This window comes from Strongylocentrotus purpuratus, unplaced genomic scaffold, assembly GCF_000002235.5.
Source record: "Strongylocentrotus purpuratus isolate Spur 01 unplaced genomic scaffold, Spur_5.0 spur5_scaffold_1, whole genome shotgun sequence".
Lineage (NCBI taxonomy): Eukaryota > Metazoa > Echinodermata > Echinoidea > Camarodonta > Strongylocentrotidae > Strongylocentrotus > Strongylocentrotus purpuratus.
In genome coordinates this window covers 17,455,802-17,475,654 of record NW_022145594.1, presented here as the reverse complement: position 1 = coordinate 17,475,654, position 19,853 = coordinate 17,455,802, and the positions used below count along the sequence as shown (strand labels likewise).

General features: G+C 42.1%; 1 protein-coding gene across 1 annotated transcript; it reads left to right on the top strand.

Annotated features, from left to right (window-relative positions):
- The first annotated feature begins 3,599 nt into the window (after nucleotides 1–3,599).
- Nucleotides 3,600–19,622, top strand: LOC105444888 (ankyrin repeat domain-containing protein 50-like). The gene is made up of 13 exons (XM_030978563.1): nucleotides 3,600–3,709; nucleotides 11,884–12,050; nucleotides 12,978–13,106; nucleotides 13,666–13,678; nucleotides 14,161–14,294; nucleotides 14,565–14,677; nucleotides 16,047–16,054; nucleotides 16,690–16,901; nucleotides 17,634–17,792; nucleotides 18,552–18,628; nucleotides 18,720–18,727; nucleotides 19,066–19,277; nucleotides 19,606–19,622. The coding sequence occupies exons 1-13, from the start codon at nucleotides 3,600–3,602 to the stop codon at nucleotides 19,620–19,622; spliced, it is 1,359 nt and encodes a 452-aa protein (XP_030834423.1).
- Nucleotides 19,623–19,853: the final 231 nt, after the last annotated feature.

Genomic DNA, 19,853 nt, shown 5'->3' with positions numbered 1-19,853 from the left:
AGTTACAAGCACTATACACAGAAAGATGTATATGGGACTACCCTATCTCTCTCACCAGACCATGAGAGAAATAAGTTTACCAAATATATGAATTAGTAGGCGGTTTCCCGGCAAATTTTTTATCATCATGTATTAGTCAAAACATATTCTTTCACATGATTGGTAATGAGAGCTTCCATTTCATTTTTTGAAATTGGGGCGTTGCCAATACTGGTCTTTACCTTTAAGAGGGGGGGGGGGGTTGATTTAAAAAAAAATGGTGCTCCATACCCCCCCCCCCCTGCTGATTCGCCGCTAAACATTTTTTCTCTCAAAAAAGTTGGCAACCTTAAGACCCCCCCCCCCCTCAAAGATACTATGTCCCTTTTGCAGCCAACATCGAATTATGTAGAACTTTGCAGGAATTATGAATATGTCATGTATGTTCTATCTGTGAAATTTAAACGTTAGCAGTGTCCCAATATTCAAACTATGCAAGGAAACTCGTTTACTTGCTAGACTTCACTGACAGACATTATTGAATGACTGACTGGATTTGTAATAACATACTTAAAATGAGCTGTAAAGGGTACATGTCTTGGGCATTTGTCTACATCATTAACCCACTTCTTGTAATGGCCAAAATTAAACTGATTGAATCTTTGCGCTGCATAAAACGTACGACCATTCGGTATAATGGTATAAAAATCAGATTATTACTTACTGGCTCGATAGCTCTTAAGCCGATTCGACAACTAAAAGTCGTTGTTTTTCCCACTTAAAGACATTTTCAAGCCCCCCCCCTTTTTTTTTAGGGCAGTTCTAAATGAGTTTTATCTTTCAATGCCATTGGAATTTAATCTTCATTTTTTTGGCCTGCAGATGGGACATAGTACCTTCAAACTGCAACATCATTGTCCGACAGACGTCATCTGAAGTGTGTGTTTTTTTAAAGTTCAACGCAAAAATTTATGTTCAGAAAATGGGATTCCAAAGTCAAAACCTCACAAGGAATTATTGGAACAATGACCTCTATTAATGTTATTAGTGTCAAAGTTGCATATTATGAAAAATACGCCAAAACAAACAGGTCGATACTTCTTTCTTCTTTTTGTTTGTCTTTGATTAACGTGAAACAAAATCCTGATACTTCTCTTGACCTCTTCGCTGGCGAGTCAAACGTCTTACTGGAACAACAGGTGGTTCTCTCAGTAGGTTGACGTCATCAGTAGACCTGTCTCCTCCAGGGTAGGTAGTGTAATGGGGGCCCTCAGTGCGAATATCTGTCTCTGGTCTAGTGGTGACCAGAACAGGGCTGGTAGAAGACTGAATACCAGATGGAGTACGATCTGTCTCTGTTCTGGTGGTGACCAGATCAGGGCTGGTACAAGACCGGATACCATATTAATGACGATCTGTCCCTGGTCTAGAGGTGACCAGGACAGGGCTGGTAGAAGACCAGAAACCAGATGAAGGACGATCTGTCTCTGGTCTAGTAGTGACCAGAACAGGGCTGGTAGAAGACTGGATACTAAATGAAGGACGGCCTGTCCCTGGTCTAGAGGTAACCAGAACAGGGCTGGTAGAAGACTGGATACCAGATTAAGGACGATCTGTCTGGTGACCAGAACAGGGCTGGTACAAGACCGGATACCAGATTAAGGACGATCTGTCCCTGGTCTAGAGGTGACCAGGACAGGGCTGGTAGAAGACCAGAAACCAGATGAAGGACGATCTGTCTCTGGTCTAGTGGTGACCAGAACAGGGCTGGTAGAAGACTGAATACCAGATGGGGAGCACGATCTGTCTGGTGACCAGAACAGGGCTGGTACAAGACCGGATACCAGGTTAAGGACGATCTGTCCCTGGTCTAGAGGTGACCAGGACAGGGCTGGTAGAAGACCAGAAACCAGATGAAGGACGATCTGTCTCTGGTCTAGTGGTGACCAGAACAGGGCTGGTAGAAGACAGAATACCAGATGGAGTACGATCTGTCTCTGTTCTGGTAGTGACCAGATCAGGGCTGGTACAAGACTGGATACCAGATTAAGGACGATCTGTCTGGTGACCAGAACAGGGCTGGTACAAGACCGGATACCAGGTTAAGGACGATCTGTCCCTGGTCTAGAGGTGACCAGGACAGGGCTGGTAGAAGACCAGAAACCAGATGAAGGACGATCTGTCTCTGGTCTAGTGGTGACCAGAACAGGGCTGGTAGAAGACTGAATACCAGATGGGGAGCACGATCTGTCTCTGTTCTGGTGGTGACCAGATCAGGGCTGGTACAAGACTGAATACCAGATAGAGTACGATCTGTCTCTGTTCTGGTGGTGACCAGATCAGGGCTGGTACTAGACCGGATACCAGATGGAGGACGATCTGGCTCTGGTCTAGAGGTGACCAGAACATAATTCTTTGGATCAGGTAGTTCTCTGCTAGCCCTCAGGTGTTCTCTGTTACTTCTGTAGATTGAAGTGTCGTGGTCTACTTCATAAGATCGTTCACCTAGTCGTCTGAGTACTACTGCTTTCCTCCAACGGCCTTCTCTATGGCGAAATAGCTTCATCCGCACCACATCACCTTCATCAAGATCAGGCAATTCCTTGGTCTGTTTGTCAAAATGCGTTGCCTGCCTCTTCTTGTTAAGCTCAAGTTGGTGTCTCTCATGCTCACTTTTTTGTCTGTTGTCTTAGTTTTGGTACGCCGTCCTAGGAATCATTGAACTGGGCCGGAGTCCACACCTTGACTTGGAGTATTCCTCACATTCAGCAGAGCAAGGTTCTCATCCTCTCCAGATGATTTGCACTTCTGCAACTTCTTCGTTGCCTCCACAGCTGCATATGCCTTCCCATTTGCCTTGCTGTTGGCGGGCGGTATCTGAATTTCAAAGAGGAAAATCACATTTCAAGAAAGTTCATTGTCTGCCCTTTCGTATGACACGTCAATCAGGAAAATGAGCCAGGAATAACAAAATTCTGTTTGTTTAAAGTAATGCTTGCATATTCCATAATTTTATTAAAAGAGTTCGTTTTCACTGGCTGCCTGTCGTAGCAACAACAGAGTTGACAAAAGACTTAAAGGCCGGCTCACACGGTAGCGGCAAAGACCCCACGAAAGGCGACGGACGTGAAAATCACAAGATGCTGGCGGTAAAGCGACGGCAAAAGGGGAAAACCAAGATTCCATGACGGGTGGGAACGACCTTCAGCGACAACATGACGGCAAGGGACGAATGGCTGTGGCATGGAACGGAGTCAGTGACCAAAATCGGACGTTGTCTGGGCGATGACTGACGATGTACCGACGGAGCCTGGCAACAAGGAACGATGCCAGACGGCTGGCAGCGGATTGGCTGGCGGCAAGGAACGGCGGCTGACGGAGGGTTGCGCGGCCACGATGACGTGACTCAGCGGCCGACATCAAAGCTCACATACGTAGCAAAACGTGAATAAAATCGTGGACCATCGTTTAAAAATCGTAACACATCCCAGACCGCCGTTGCAGTGCTGCAGGTACTCGCAAACGACCCGCCATCAACAGTCATTAACCGTCACCCTCTGGCCAAAATTCATAATTCGTCATCACACCAAGGTTGTTACGATTTCGTTACTTGCCGCTTAATGTGTCGTCAGGGTTCGAGATGTGACGTTACTCTTGCCGTTGTTTTGCCGTCAATGGTCGTTGACAACGACAACGACGACCTCAAAACGACTAGAGACGGAATCGAACGGCATGGAACTTCAAGGCAATGAGGGTTGTGGTCTCCGACGAAATCTGAACGGAATCACAACGATTTTTGTTTTGCCGCCACAAAATGTTCAACATGCTGAAATATTGTCGACGGACGCGATTGATAATTTCGGCCGTCTGCAGTCGCTAGCGGATTCTTCAACGACAATTAAAGGCAACACACGATGATCGGCGGGAAATTCAATATTGCAATTCGCAGCTTAACGTAGCTTGCGGTAACTCCGTTTCGTGGACGATCAGCCATGCACTCAGAAGACAAAAGACGTGATGTAATTCCTGGCTCATTTTTCCTGATTGAGGTGTTATGTAAAAGGGCAGAAAATGAACTTTCTAGAATTGTGATTTTCTCTTTGAAATTCAGATACCGCCCGCCAAAAGCCTTTTTGGAATCCTCTCTTCAAATTGCTATAATCACACATGCGTGAAATATGCATCATATGAGTTGCATCAAATGAAAGAAGAGGAGCTTTACAAATATGTGTCATTTATTAATTATAATTGTGATTAAGTTATGATAAAACATCGATAATTCTCGGTTTCGTTTTTTCTGGGACGAACTGTATAAACCCATAAAGGGACTACAAAAAAGGATGAAACATAATTTAACTTTGTTATTGCATAAGCTTTCAATAAATGTATTTTACCCATGATAGTCAAATCCCGTTGTCTCCACCAACCTAGAAGCTTTTTCATTTTACTTAATATTTCTTTATAATTCAAATCATCTTTTGATCTAAAATCCTAACATTTCTGCTTTCCTAACGAATTTTCAAAATAAAGGCCCATCTGGTTTTCCAATTTCCTCACCGATATACATAAAATGTTTCTTTTCCTTATTCACCTTTAAGCCTCTAACTTTTTCAAATTGACTTTCATATCTATAAAGATCAAATTCTCTAAATCTGCAATGTTTGCAACCCCTCTCGCAAATAGTGTGGTTGAGGTTGGGCTCGGAAAATAATACAATATTCTGATATAATGGATTGGGGCCAAGTGAAATGGGAAATGTATGTGTGTGTTGAGTGTGTGTGGTGTACAGGAGCGGATCCAAGGGAGGGGGGGCGGGGGGGGCGGGGGGGGGGGGGATCGAGCGGGCCTTGCCCCCCTCCCCTGGCAAAAAAAGAAGTGGAAAAAAGAAGAAGAGGGAAACATATTAGTATGCTTACAACCCCCCCCCCCCCCAGCTTTTTATTGCTCAAATGTTCTCATTTCTTAATCATTATTTTCCTATATGCATTACTTTTGAACTAGGTTAATGATGATTATTTTCAAGTTTCAAGTTTTTCAAGTTTATTTGTTTCACATTTCACCATTAAAAAGAATTCACATAATTGACAAAATTAGAACATAATATGAAATATACTAAAAGTGTCACATTATATAATTAATTCTTTGAAAAGACGTCGAAATTAATTGTAATGAATAGAAGGTTATACAGAGTGAAATGTGAGGAACCTATCAAAAAGCTCAGCTTGTAGATTATAGGTTCCCAAAAATAAAACTAACATTTGGTTGAAGTGGTTGTAATGATTGAGGACGTAACAGTAATAATAGGTGGGCAAGAAGGCCTTGACATAAGATGATATACAACGTGAAACAAGCAAAAATAGCAAAAATAGCAAATACAGCAAGCAAATTAATACGTTACCAAAAATATTAGTGAGACGATAGTCACTTTAAAATATTGAGGTCATTAAACGAGGTCATTGAATGAGGTCACCCGAGCGAGGCAGTAGACATGAATAATAATGTAGGCCGTAGCCCAGACACAATCCTGTTTCCAACATGCATTCACACCCATGCACGTCTGCTCCCAGAGAGCCCCAAGGCGCGCAAACGCATTCACCTGTGTCACGCCCCGTGCATGCCTCCCCCGCAGTATCACCTGCATGAACCAGTTTTGCAAACGAGAAGTCGTTTGTGCCACGTCTATCATTGCTGTGTTATATCTTTCTAAATGTACGATGAAATTTTATTTTAACTGTTCTGTATAAACGCAATGTTTTGATGTAAATATGTTCATGTTTCTTCAGGGCCCCATGAAAGTCCACTACTTATTGGTGAATGGGCTACCCTGACAAAAGATTAGAAATAAATAAATAAATAAATTTATATTGTTATCTTTACCTTTGGTTGAGCATAGTTTTATAGAAAATAAAACTATCCAGTGTTTGATTCATCCCCTCTACTTTTCATTCCACTTATAACGACATTTTTCTTCTTCTAAAAATTAAAAAGAGTTCAATACTTTGCCTACTTGTAAGGAGATAAGCCATGATGTCTCTTTTACTTCGTGAATTATGTTTTTTCACAAACTGAATAACACAGAGGATATAATTCATTGATTGTGCACACGCACAATGGACCGCCCTTCAGTATTGAAGCGATGCCAGAAAAAAGGCGCCGCATAATCAAAAGGGAAATCCAAAAGAATTTAACTCTTAGAATACCAGGCAGAATAATGTATGGGATTTACTTGCAGGGTCTGAACAACAGTGCTTTAATGGCACAGTATGGATTAGCATTACAAAATTGTGCATGAAACTACATGCCAAAAAATCAATTGATCTGCGTTTTGCACTCCTTCCAAACAACGTACATATTTTCCTTTCATACTGGAATCATAGATAATAGAGTACAGTAACCCCTTACTGAGAGGCCAAATACGTCATGTAAGCGGGAAATAATCAAACAGAAGGCTCAGCTGCTTTTATTAGTACTTCACAAGGGGAAAGACATGTGTCATTTTGAACAGGTCAAAATTCAAAAGTACTTGCAAAATACCTTATTTACTACAGAACTTAGCTGTGGGCACAAGTCTTTCCCAAATTAATGTATGTAACCGATCTGACCAATGAAGTAGAAGAAGTTGGCTAAGGCAATAGTTTGCGACGGGGACAATATTGTCCACGAATTTACGAACTTGTCTATTATATTGTATGTATTGTATACATTCAAATTTGTAATCGAGGCTATGTTGTGATTACCCCATATAAAATTTAAGTAACCGAATTGAATTATGCTGCTCCACGGCCGCCAGAAGCCTGGGTGCAGATATCTAATTATTATGATAAAATACACATGTTCAGTCAACTAAGGAATATCTTTCTTCCAATGTAATCTATATTATCGGGTCTCCCGAACGTGGTAGAACAATATACAATGGCACCTAAAAGGAAAGAGTTTCACGGGTCAGGCTATTTCATGACCCATGTGTAAGCAAGAAATATGTGTATGAGTTTGGCTGAAGTTTAGAATCTTGTCACTTAATACAAAGTCCAGAAATTTTATTCTTATCGTCTTTTCCAAGTTCAGCTTTTTATCGCTCAAATGTTTCAATTTCTATACCTTTTGGTTGAACAAACTTTAATGTTAAACCATCCAGGGTTTGATTCACCCCCTCTACTTTTCATTCCACTTATAACGACATTTTTCTTCTTCTCAAGATTAAAAAGAGTTCAATACTTTGTTTGCCTACTTGTAGAAAGATAAGCCATGAAGTCTCTTTTACTTCGTGAATAATATTTTGTCACCACTGAATAACACAGAGGATACAATTCATGGAGTGTACACACGCACAATGGTATTCCCCCCAGAATTGAAGCGATACCAGAAAACAGGCGCCACATAATCAAAAGGGGAATCCCAAAAGAATTTAACTCTTAGAATACCAGGCAGAATAATATATGGGATTTACGTGCAGGGTCTGAGCAACAGTGCTTTAATGGCATAGTATGGGTTAACATTACAAAATTGTGCATGAAACCACATGCAAACAATCAAATGATCTACAATGGAATCGAATTGCGTTTTGCACTCCTTCCAAACAATGTACATATTTTCCTTTCAAAATGGAATCATAGATAATAGAGTACAGTAACCCCTCACTGAGAGGCAAAATACGTCATGTAAGCGAGCAACAATCAAGTCCAGAAGGCTCTGCTGCTTTTATTGGTACTTCACAAAGGGAAAGACATGTGTCCTTTTGAACAGGTCAAAATTCAAAAGTACTTTCAAAATACCTGATTTACTACAGAACTTAGCTGTGGGCACCAGTCTTTCCCAAATTAATGTATGCAACCGATCTGACCATTAAAGAGAAGAAGCTGGCTAATGCAATAGTTTGCAACGGGGACAAAATTATCCATGGATTTACGAACCTGTCGATTAAATTTTATGTATTGTTTGCATTCAAATTTGTAATCGAGGCTATGTCGTGATTACCTCATATGAAATTTAAGTATCCGAATTGAATTATGCTGCTCCGTGGTCGCCAGAAGCCTGGGTGCAGATATCTAATTATTAGGGACGTTTAGATTTGCGTGGACTGATACGTGTGACGTCCATTCAAGGCAGTGCATTAAAATGACGTCGACCGTAGCAATCCCCATTGTCTTCGCGCATATCGAAAAGTGCCTATTATGATAAAATACACATGTTCAGTCAACTAAGGAATATCTTTCTTCCAATGTAATATATATAATCGTGTCCCCCAGTCGTGGTAGGATAATATACAATGGCACCTAAAAGTAAAGTGTTTTATGGGTCAGGCTATTGCATGACCCATGTGTAAAAAAGAAAAGTGTGTATGAGTTTTGCTAAAGTTTGGAATCTTTCCACCTAAAAAGTCCCAAACATTTGTATTTCCTTTCCGTCCGGAGGGGGGGGGGGGGGTTATCCCTTCTTTGATTTATATTTTATACAATTCTGTGTCTTTTCTTACTTCTCTATTCGATGTTTAACTATGCATTACGGTAAATATTAATACATATTGACACATTCATGTGTACCTCATTCCAACGAGGCAGGTTAACGTTCTCAGAAAAGCCCTCCGACGACCTAAGCTGTAAATGAGAATTAATGTCTTTCTTTTCTTCTTTTCAACCGGGACTTCCATAAAAAAAGACTTTGTATAACATGTATTTGGACTTCGATGCAACGGATAAATACTGATGACAGGAAATAATTCACCATCATCATCTTCACTTCCATCACCGTGATTACCATAAACTTTGAAATACTGGACACATCGTCGCCGCCGTTATCGTCATCGTTGATATCACAATTACGATTTCAGTCGATTTTTTTTTTGTCCTCACCCTTCACCGCATTATGATTACCATACCCAGTGCCATAATCAGAGTTAATATTTGCTTTTTTTCTTGAGTCATTAAATTATTAAAGGATACGAATCAGCTTCCTCCACGAATAGTTAGTATTTTGAATAATTTGTATTGAGAAACGTCAGTAGGGGGCAAATGTATGCTTCTTTATTAGGAATTGCGTCAAAAACATGTAAAACGTTGACTGTTTGTCATTTTTTGGGCAAAACTCTTTCACTCCTTGAACATTTTATGTAAATGTATGTCTGTGAAAAAACGAGAAGGAGAGAAGCCTAACGATGGAATATGAATAGCAGATATTTGAATTACGTTGTGTATTTGCGTTACGATTTAGTTCACTGCACAGGACTTTGGAACTTATTGAAAACGACAAAAATTACAATTGCCCATTGCGATTATGAATTTGAAAGAAGAAAATTCAGTGTAGTGTTTACTTATGCTTGTGACTTGCGAAATGTAACCGGACTATCTGCTACGATTATTAATCGAACCATTCCGAAGTCGAGCGTATTGAGAGAAGTAGACGATTACAAGAACCTCTGCCAGATTAGGATGTCTGATAAACCTGTACTACTTCAGGTATGGAGGACATAAATCAACAACTTCATGAGGCAGTATCGAGGGGTAAAATCAAAACTGTCAAAAAAGTGCTAAAACAGGGTTCTAATATAAACCAGCAAGACCACGATGGAAACACACACTTACACACAGCGGTCCAGTATGGCCAGGAGACCGTCACTGAGTATCTCATAAAGCATGGAGCTGATGTGGAGAAGGCGACTCCAGATGGACAAACACCCTTACATCTTGCTGCTTCACTCGGACGTCTTAAAGCATCGAAAGTTATACTCAGTCATGGAGCTAATATGGACAAAGAAGACAAGGACGGCTACTCTGCATTGGTGAGCGCTGTAAGAAAAGGTCATCTTAATGTAGTAAGATACTTTATCAGTAAGGGTGCAAAAGTGAATCAGGGCAATACTAAAGGCTGGACTCCTTTATTCATTGCAGCAGGGAACGGTAAACTTGATGTAGTGAAATATCTCATCAGTCAAGGAGCTGAGGTGAATAGGGAAAATAATGACGGTTGGACTGCATTACGCACTGCTGCTTTCAATGGTCATCTTGATGTGACCAAATATCTCATCAGTAAAGGAGCTGAAGTAAATATGGGAGATAATGAGGGTGCGACTGCATTTCAACTTGCTGCTCAAGAGGGTCATCTTGATGTCACCAAATATCTGATGAGTCAAGGAGCTGAAGTGAATAAGGGGGGCAAAGAAGGCAAGACTGCATTACACGGTGCTGCTTTCGATGGTCATCTTGATGTCGTCAAATATCTAATCGGTCAAGGAGCCGCGGTGAATAGGGGAGATAATGATGGTAAAACTGCATTACACAGTGCTGCTCAGTATGGTCATCTTAATGTCACCAAATATCTCATCAATCAAGGAGCTGAGGTGAATAAGGGAGACAAAGACGGCAAGACGGCATTACACGGTGCTGCTTTCGATGGTCATCTTGATGTCATCAAATATCTAATCAGTCAAGGAGCCGAAGTGAATAGGGGAGATAATGAGGGAAAAACTGCATTACACAGTCCTGCTCAGGAGGGTCATCTTGATGTCACCGACTATCTGATTAGTCAAGGAGCTGAGGTGAATAAGGGAGATAACACAGGTAGGACTGCATTACGCACTGCTGCTTTCAATGGTCATCATGATGTGACCAAATATCTCATCAACCAAGGAGCTGAAGTGAATATGGGAGATAATGAGGGTGTGACTGCATTACAACTTGCTGCTCAAGAGGGTCATCTTGATGTCACCAAATTTCTGATAAGTCAGGAAGCTGAGGTGAATAGGGGCAATAATGAAGGTAGGACTGCATTACACAGTGCTGCTTTTAATGGTCATCTGGATGTGACCAAATATCTCATCAATGAAGGAGCTGAGGTGAATATAGGAGATAATGAGAGTGTGACTGCATTAGAAGTTGCTGCTCAGGAGGGTCATATTGATGTCACCAAATATCTCATCAATCAAGGTGCTGAGGTGAATAAGGGAGACAAAGACGGCAAGACGGCATTACACGGTGCTGCTTTCGATGGTCATCTTGATGTCATCAAATATCTAATCAGTCAAGGAGCCGAAGTGAATAGGGGAGATAATGAGGGTAAAACTGCATTACACAGTGCTGCTCAGAAGGGTCATCTTGATGTCACCGACTATCTGATTAGTCAAGGAGCTGAGGTGAATAAGGGAGATAACACAGGTAGGACTGCATTACGCACTGCTGCTTTCAATGGTCATCATGATGTGACCAAATATCTCATCAACCAAGGAGCTGAAGTGAATATGGGAGATAATGAGGGTGTGACTGCATTACAACTTGCTGCTCAAGAGGGTCATCTTGATGTCACCAAATTTCTGATAAGTCAGGAAGCTGAGGTGAATAGGGGCAATAATGAAGGTAGGACTGCATTACACAGTGCTGCTTTTAATGGTCATCTGGATGTGACCAAATATCTCATCAATGAAGGAGCTGAGGTGAATATAGGAGATAATGAGAGTGTGACTGCATTAGAAGTTGCTGCTCAGGAGGGTCATATTGATGTCACCAAATATCTGATCAGCCAAGGAGCTGAAATGAATAAGGGAGATAATAGAGGTTGGACTTTATTACAAAGGGCTGCAATCAAGGGTCATCTTAATGTCACCAAATATCTCATCAGTCAAGGAGCTGAAGTGAATATAGGAGATATTGAGGGTAGGACTTCATTACACAGTGCTGCTCAGAATGGTCATCTTGATGTCACCGAATATCTGATCAATCAAGGAGCTGAGGTGATTAAGGGAGATAATGAGGGTGTGACTGCATTACAAGCTGCTGCTCAGGAGGGTCATCTTGATGTCACCAAATATCTCATCATTCAAGGAGCTGAGGTGAATAGGGGAGATAACACCGGTAGGACTGCATTACACAGTGCTGCTCAGAATGTTCATCTTGAGGTCACCAATTATCTAATCAGTCAAGGAGCTGAGGCGAAGAAGGGAGACAAAGACGGCAAGACGGCATTACACTTTGCTGCTCAGGAGGGTCATATTGATGTAACCAAATATCTCATCAATCAAGGTGCTGAGGTGAATAAGGGAGACAAAGACGGCAAGACGGCATTACACGGTGCTGCTTTCGATGGTCATCTTGATGTCATCAAATATCTAATCAGTCAAGGAGCCGAAGTGAATAGGGGAGATAATGAGGGTAAAACTGCATTACACAGTGCTGCTCAGAAGGGTCATCTTGATGTCACCGACTATCTGATTAGTCAAGGAGCTGAGGTGAATAAGGGAGATAACACAGGTAGGACTGCATTACGCACTGCTGCTTTCAATGGTCATCATGATGTGACCAAATATCTCATCAATGAAGGAGCTGAGGTGAATATAGGAGATAATGAGAGTGTGACTGCATTAGAAGTTGCTGCTCAGGAGGGTCATATTGATGTCACCAAATATCTGATCAGCCAAGGAGCTGAGATGAATAAGGGAGATAATAGAGGTAGGACTGCACTACAAAGTGCTGCAATCAAGGGTCATCTTAATGTCACCAAATATCTAATCAGTCAAGGAGCTGAAGTGAATATAGGAGATAATGAGGGTGTAACTGCATTACAAGCTGCTGCTCAAGAGGGTCATCTTGATGTCACCAAATTTCTGATAAGTCAGGAAGCTGAGGTGAATAGGGGCAATAATGAAGGTAGGACTGCATTACACAGTGCTGCTTTTAATGGTCATCTGGATGTGACCAAATATCTCATCAATGAAGGAGCTGAGGTGAATATAGGAGATAATGAGAGTGTGACTGCATTAGAAGTTGCTGCTCAGGAGGGTCATATTGATGTCACCAAATATCTGATCAGCCAAGGAGCTGAAATGAATAAGGGAGATAATAGAGGTTGGACTGCATTACAAAGTGCTGCAATCAAGGGTCATCTTAATGTCATCGAATATCTGATCAGTCAAGGAGCTGATGTTAATAGGGGAAATAATGACGGTTGGACTGCATTACACAGTGCTGCTCAGAATGGTCATCTTGATGTCACCGAATATCTAATCAATCAAGGAGCTGAGGTGAATAAGGGAGATAACACAGGTAGGACTGCATTGCGCACTGCTGCTTCCAATGGTCATCATGATGTGACCAAATATCTCATCAATCAAGGAGCTGAGGTGAATACGGGAGATAATGAGGGTAGGACTTTATTACACAGTGCTGCTCAGAATGGTCATCTTGATGTCACCGAATATCTGATCAATCAAGGAGCTGAGGTGAATAAGGGAGATAATGAGGGTGTGACTGCATTACAAGCTGCTGCTCAGGAGGGTCATCTTGATGTCACCAAATATCTCATCATTCAAGGAGCTGAGGTGAATAGGGGAGATAACACAGGTAGGACTGCATTACACAGTGCTGCTCAGAATGTTCATCTTGAGGTCACCAATTATCTCATCAGTCAAGGAGCTGAAGTGAATATAGGATATAATGACGGTTCGACTGCATTACACAGTGCTGCTCAATATGGTCATCTTCAAGTCACCAAATATCTCATCAGTGAAGGAGCTGAGACGAAAAAGGGAGATAATGACGGGAAGACTGCTTTACACCTTGCTGCTCAGGGGGGTCATATTGATGTCACCAAATATCTGATCAGTCAAGGAGCTGAGGTGAATATGGGAAATAATGACGGTTGGACTGCGTTACACAGTGCTGCTCAATGTGGTCATCTTAATGTCATCAAATTTCTAATCAGTCAAGGAGCCAAGGTGAATAGGGGAGATCACAGAGGTAGGACTGCATTACGCACTGCTGCTGCCAATGGTCATCTTGATGTCACTACATATCTGATCGGTCAGGAAGCTGAGGTGAATAAGGGAAATAATAACGGTTTGACTGCATTACACAGTGCTGCATTCCATGGTCATCTTGATGTCACCAAATATCTCATCAGTCAAGGAGCTGAGGTGATTAAGAGGGACAATGACGGTAAGACTGCATTACACCTTGCCGCAAACAAGGATCATCTTGATATGACCAAATATCTGATCAGTCAAGGAGCTGAAGTAAATATGGGAGATAATGAGGGTTGGACTGCATTGCACAGTGCTGCTCAGAAGGGTCATCTTGAAGTCACCAAATATCTGATCAGTCAAGGAGCTAAAGTGAATATGGGTGATAATGAGGGTGTGACTGTATTACACATTGCTGCTCAGGAGGGTCATCTTGATGTCACCAAATATCTGATCAGTCAAGGAGCTAAAGTGAATATGGGTGATAATGAGGGTGTGACTGCATTACACATTGCTGCTCAGGAGGGTCATATTGATGTCACCGAATACTTGATCATTCAAGGAGCTGAGGTGAATAAGGGAGATAACAGAGGTATGACTGCATTACGCACTGCTGCTTTCAATGGTCATCATGATGTGACCAAATATCTCATCAACCAAGGAGCTGAGGTGATTAAGAGGGACAATGACGGTAAGACTGCATTACACCTTGCCGCAAACAAGGATCATCTTGATATGACCAAATATCTGATCAGTCAAGGAGCTGAAGTAAATATGGGAGATAATGAGGGTTGGACTGCATTGCACAGTGCTGCTCAGAAGGGTCATCTTGAAGTCACCAAATATCTGATCAGTCAAGGAGCTAAAGTGAATATGGGTGATAATGAGGGTGTGACTGTATTACACATTGCTGCTCAGGAGGGTCATCTTGATGTCATCAAATATCTAATCAGTCAAGGAGCCGAAGTGAATAGGGGAGATAATGAGGGAAAAACTGCATTACACAGTCCTGCTCAGGAGGGTCATCTTGATGTCACCGACTATCTGATTAGTCAAGGAGCTGAGGTGAATAAGGGAGATAACACAGGTAGGACTGCATTACGCACTGCTGCTTTCAATGGTCATCATGATGTGACCAAATATCTCATCAACCAAGGAGCTGAAGTGAATATGGGAGATAATGAGGGTGTGACTGCATTACAACTTGCTGCTCAAGAGGGTCATCTTGATGTCACCAAATTTCTGATAAGTCAGGAAGCTGAGGTGAATAGGGGCAATAATGAAGGTAGGACTGCATTACACAGTGCTGCTTTTAATGGTCATCTGGATGTGACCAAATATCTCATCAATGAAGGAGCTGAGGTGAATATAGGAGATAATGAGAGTGTGACTGCATTAGAAGTTGCTGCTCAGGAGGGTCATATTGATGTCACCAAATATCTCATCAATCAAGGTGCTGAGGTGAATAAGGGAGACAAAGACGGCAAGACGGCATTACACGGTGCTGCTTTCGATGGTCATCTTGATGTCATCAAATATCTAATCAGTCAAGGAGCCGAAGTGAATAGGGGAGATAATGAGGGTAAAACTGCATTACACAGTGCTGCTCAGAAGGGTCATCTTGATGTCACCGACTATCTGATTAGTCAAGGAGCTGAGGTGAATAAGGGAGATAACACAGGTAGGACTGCATTACGCACTGCTGCTTTCAATGGTCATCATGATGTGACCAAATATCTCATCAACCAAGGAGCTGAAGTGAATATGGGAGATAATGAGGGTGTGACTGCATTACAACTTGCTGCTCAAGAGGGTCATCTTGATGTCACCAAATTTCTGATAAGTCAGGAAGCTGAGGTGAATAGGGGCAATAATGAAGGTAGGACTGCATTACACAGTGCTGCTTTTAATGGTCATCTGGATGTGACCAAATATCTCATCAATGAAGGAGCTGAGGTGAATATAGGAGATAATGAGAGTGTGACTGCATTAGAAGTTGCTGCTCAGGAGGGTCATATTGATGTCACCAAATATCTGATCAGCCAAGGAGCTGAAATGAATAAGGGAGATAATAGAGGTTGGACTTTATTACAAAGGGCTGCAATCAAGGGTCATCTTAATGTCACCAAATATCTCATCAGTCAAGGAGCTGAGGTGAATAGGGGAGATAACACCGGTAGGACTGCATTACACAGTGCTGCTCAGAATGTTCATCTTGAGGTCACCAATTATCTAATCAGTCAAGGAGCTGAGGCGAAGAAGGGAGACAAAGACGGCAAGACGGCATTACACTTTGCTGCTCAGGAGGGTCATATTGATGTAACCAAATATCTCATCAATCAAGGTGCTGAGGTGAATAAGGGAGACAAAGACGGCAAGACGGCATTACACGGTGCTGCTTTCGATGGTCATCTTGATGTCATCAAATATCTAATCAGTCAAGGAGCCGAAGTGAATAGGGGAGATAATGAGGGTAAAACTGCATTACACAGTGCTGCTCAGAAGGGTCATCTTGATGTCACCGACTATCTGATTAGTCAAGGAGCTGAGGTGAATAAGGGAGATAACACAGGTAGGACTGCATTACGCACTGCTGCTTTCAATGGTCATCATGATGTGACCAAATATCTCATCAATGAAGGAGCTGAGGTGAATATAGGAGATAATGAGAGTGTGACTGCATTAGAAGTTGCTGCTCAGGAGGGTCATATTGATGTCACCAAATATCTGATCAGCCAAGGAGCTGAGATGAATAAGGGAGATAATAGAGGTTGGACTGCACTACAAAGTGCTGCAATCAAGGGTCATCTTAATGTCACCAAATATCTAATCAGTCAAGGAGCTGAAGTGAATATAGGAGATAATGAGGGTGTAACTGCATTACAAGCTGCTGCTCAAGAGGGTCATCTTGATGTCACCAAATTTCTGATAAGTCAGGAAGCTGAGGTGAATAGGGGCAATAATGAAGGTAGGACTGCATTACACAGTGCTGCTTTTAATGGTCATCTGGATGTGACCAAATATCTCATCAATGAAGGAGCTGAGGTGAATATAGGAGATAATGAGAGTGTGACTGCATTAGAAGTTGCTGCTCAGGAGGGTCATATTGATGTCACCAAATATCTCATCAATCAAGGTGCTGAGGTGAATAAGGGAGACAAAGACGGCAAGACGGCATTACACGGTGCTGCTTTCGATGGTCATCTTGATGTCATCAAATATCTAATCAGTCAAGGAGCCGAAGTGAATAGGGGAGATAATGAGGGTAAAACTGCATTACACAGTGCTGCTCAGAAGGGTCATCTTGATGTCACCGACTATCTGATTAGTCAAGGAGCTGAGGTGAATAAGGGAGATAACACAGGTAGGACTGCATTACGCACTGCTGCTTTCAATGGTCATCATGATGTGACCAAATATCTCATCAACCAAGGAGCTGAAGTGAATATGGGAGATAATGAGGGTGTGACTGCATTACAACTTGCTGCTCAAGAGGGTCATCTTGATGTCACCAAATTTCTGATAAGTCAGGAAGCTGAGGTGAATAGGGGCAATAATGAAGGTAGGACTGCATTACACAGTGCTGCTTTTAATGGTCATCTGGATGTGACCAAATATCTCATCAATGAAGGAGCTGAGGTGAATATAGGAGATAATGAGAGTGTGACTGCATTAGAAGTTGCTGCTCAGGAGGGTCATATTGATGTCACCAAATATCTGATCAGCCAAGGAGCTGAAATGAATAAGGGAGATAATAGAGGTTGGACTTTATTACAAAGGGCTGCAATCAAGGGTCATCTTAATGTCACCAAATATCTCATCAGTCAAGGAGCTGAGGTGAATAGGGGAGATAACACCGGTAGGACTGCATTACACAGTGCTGCTCAGAATGTTCATCTTGAGGTCACCAATTATCTAATCAGTCAAGGAGCTGAGGCGAAGAAGGGAGACAAAGACGGCAAGACGGCATTACACTTTGCTGCTCAGGAGGGTCATATTGATGTAACCAAATATCTCATCAATCAAGGTGCTGAGGTGAATAAGGGAGACAAAGACGGCAAGACGGCATTACACGGTGCTGCTTTCGATGGTCATCTTGATGTCATCAAATATCTAATCAGTCAAGGAGCCGAAGTGAATAGGGGAGATAATGAGGGTAAAACTGCATTACACAGTGCTGCTCAGAAGGGTCATCTTGATGTCACCGACTATCTGATTAGTCAAGGAGCTGAGGTGAATAAGGGAGATAACACAGGTAGGACTGCATTACGCACTGCTGCTTTCAATGGTCATCATGATGTGACCAAATATCTCATCAATGAAGGAGCTGAGGTGAATATAGGAGATAATGAGAGTGTGACTGCATTAGAAGTTGCTGCTCAGGAGGGTCATATTGATGTCACCAAATATCTGATCAGCCAAGGAGCTGAGATGAATAAGGGAGATAATAGAGGTTGGACTGCACTACAAAGTGCTGCAATCAAGGGTCATCTTAATGTCACCAAATATCTAATCAGTCAAGGAGCTGAAGTGAATATAGGAGATAATGAGGGTGTAACTGCATTACAAGCTGCTGCTCAAGAGGGTCATCTTGATGTCACCAAATTTCTGATAAGTCAGGAAGCTGAGGTGAATAGGGGCAATAATGAAGGTAGGACTGCATTACACAGTGCTGCTTTTAATGGTCATCTGGATGTGACCAAATATCTCATCAATGAAGGAGCTGAGGTGAATATAGGAGATAATGAGAGTGTGACTGCATTAGAAGTTGCTGCTCAGGAGGGTCATATTGATGTCACCAAATATCTGATCAGCCAAGGAGCTGAAATGAATAAGGGAGATAATAGAGGTTGGACTGCATTACAAAGTGCTGCAATCAAGGGTCATCTTAATGTCATCGAATATCTGATCAGTCAAGGAGCTGATGTTAATAGGGGAAATAATGACGGTTGGACTGCATTACACAGTGCTGCTCAGAATGGTCATCTTGATGTCACCGAATATCTAATCAATCAAGGAGCTGAGGTGAATAAGGGAGATAACACAGGTAGGACTGCATTGCGCACTGCTGCTTCCAATGGTCATCATGATGTGACCAAATATCTCATCAATCAAGGAGCTGAGGTGAATACGGGAGATAATGAGGGTAGGACTTTATTACACAGTGCTGCTCAGAATGGTCATCTTGATGTCACCGAATATCTGATCAATCAAGGAGCTGAGGTGAATAAGGGAGATAATGAGGGTGTGACTGCATTACAAGCTGCTGCTCAGGAGGGTCATCTTGATGTCACCAAATATCTCATCATTCAAGGAGCTGAGGTGAATAGGGGAGATAACACAGGTAGGACTGCATTACACAGTGCTGCTCAGAATGTTCATCTTGAGGTCACCAATTATCTCATCAGTCAAGGAGCTGAAGTGAATATAGGATATAATGACGGTTCGACTGCATTACACAGTGCTGCTCAATATGGTCATCTTCAAGTCACCAAATATCTCATCAGTGAAGGAGCTGAGACGAAAAAGGGAGATAATGACGGGAAGACTGCTTTACACCTTGCTGCTCAGGGGGGTCATATTGATGTCACCAAATATCTGATCAGTCAAGGAGCTGAGGTGAATATGGGAAATAATGACGGTTGGACTGCGTTACACAGTGCTGCTCAATGTGATCATCTTAATGTCATCAAATTTCTAATCAGTCAAGGAGCCAAGGTGAATAGGGGAGATCACAGAGGTAGGACTGCATTACGCACTGCTGCTGCCAATGGTCATCTTGATGTCACTACATATCTGATCGGTCAGGAAGCTGAGGTGAATAAGGGAAATAATAACGGTTTGACTGCATTACACAGTGCTGCATTCCATGGTCATCTTGATGTCACCAAATATCTCATCAGTCAAGGAGCTGAGGTGATTAAGAGGGACAATGACGGTAAGACTGCATTACACCTTGCCGCAAACAAGGATCATCTTGATATGACCAAATATCTGATCAGTCAAGGAGCTGAAGTAAATATGGGAGATAATGAGGGTTGGACTGCATTGCACAGTGCTGCTCAGAAGGGTCATCTTGAAGTCACCAAATATCTGATCAGTCAAGGAGCTAAAGTGAATATGGGTGATAATGAGGGTGTGACTGTATTAC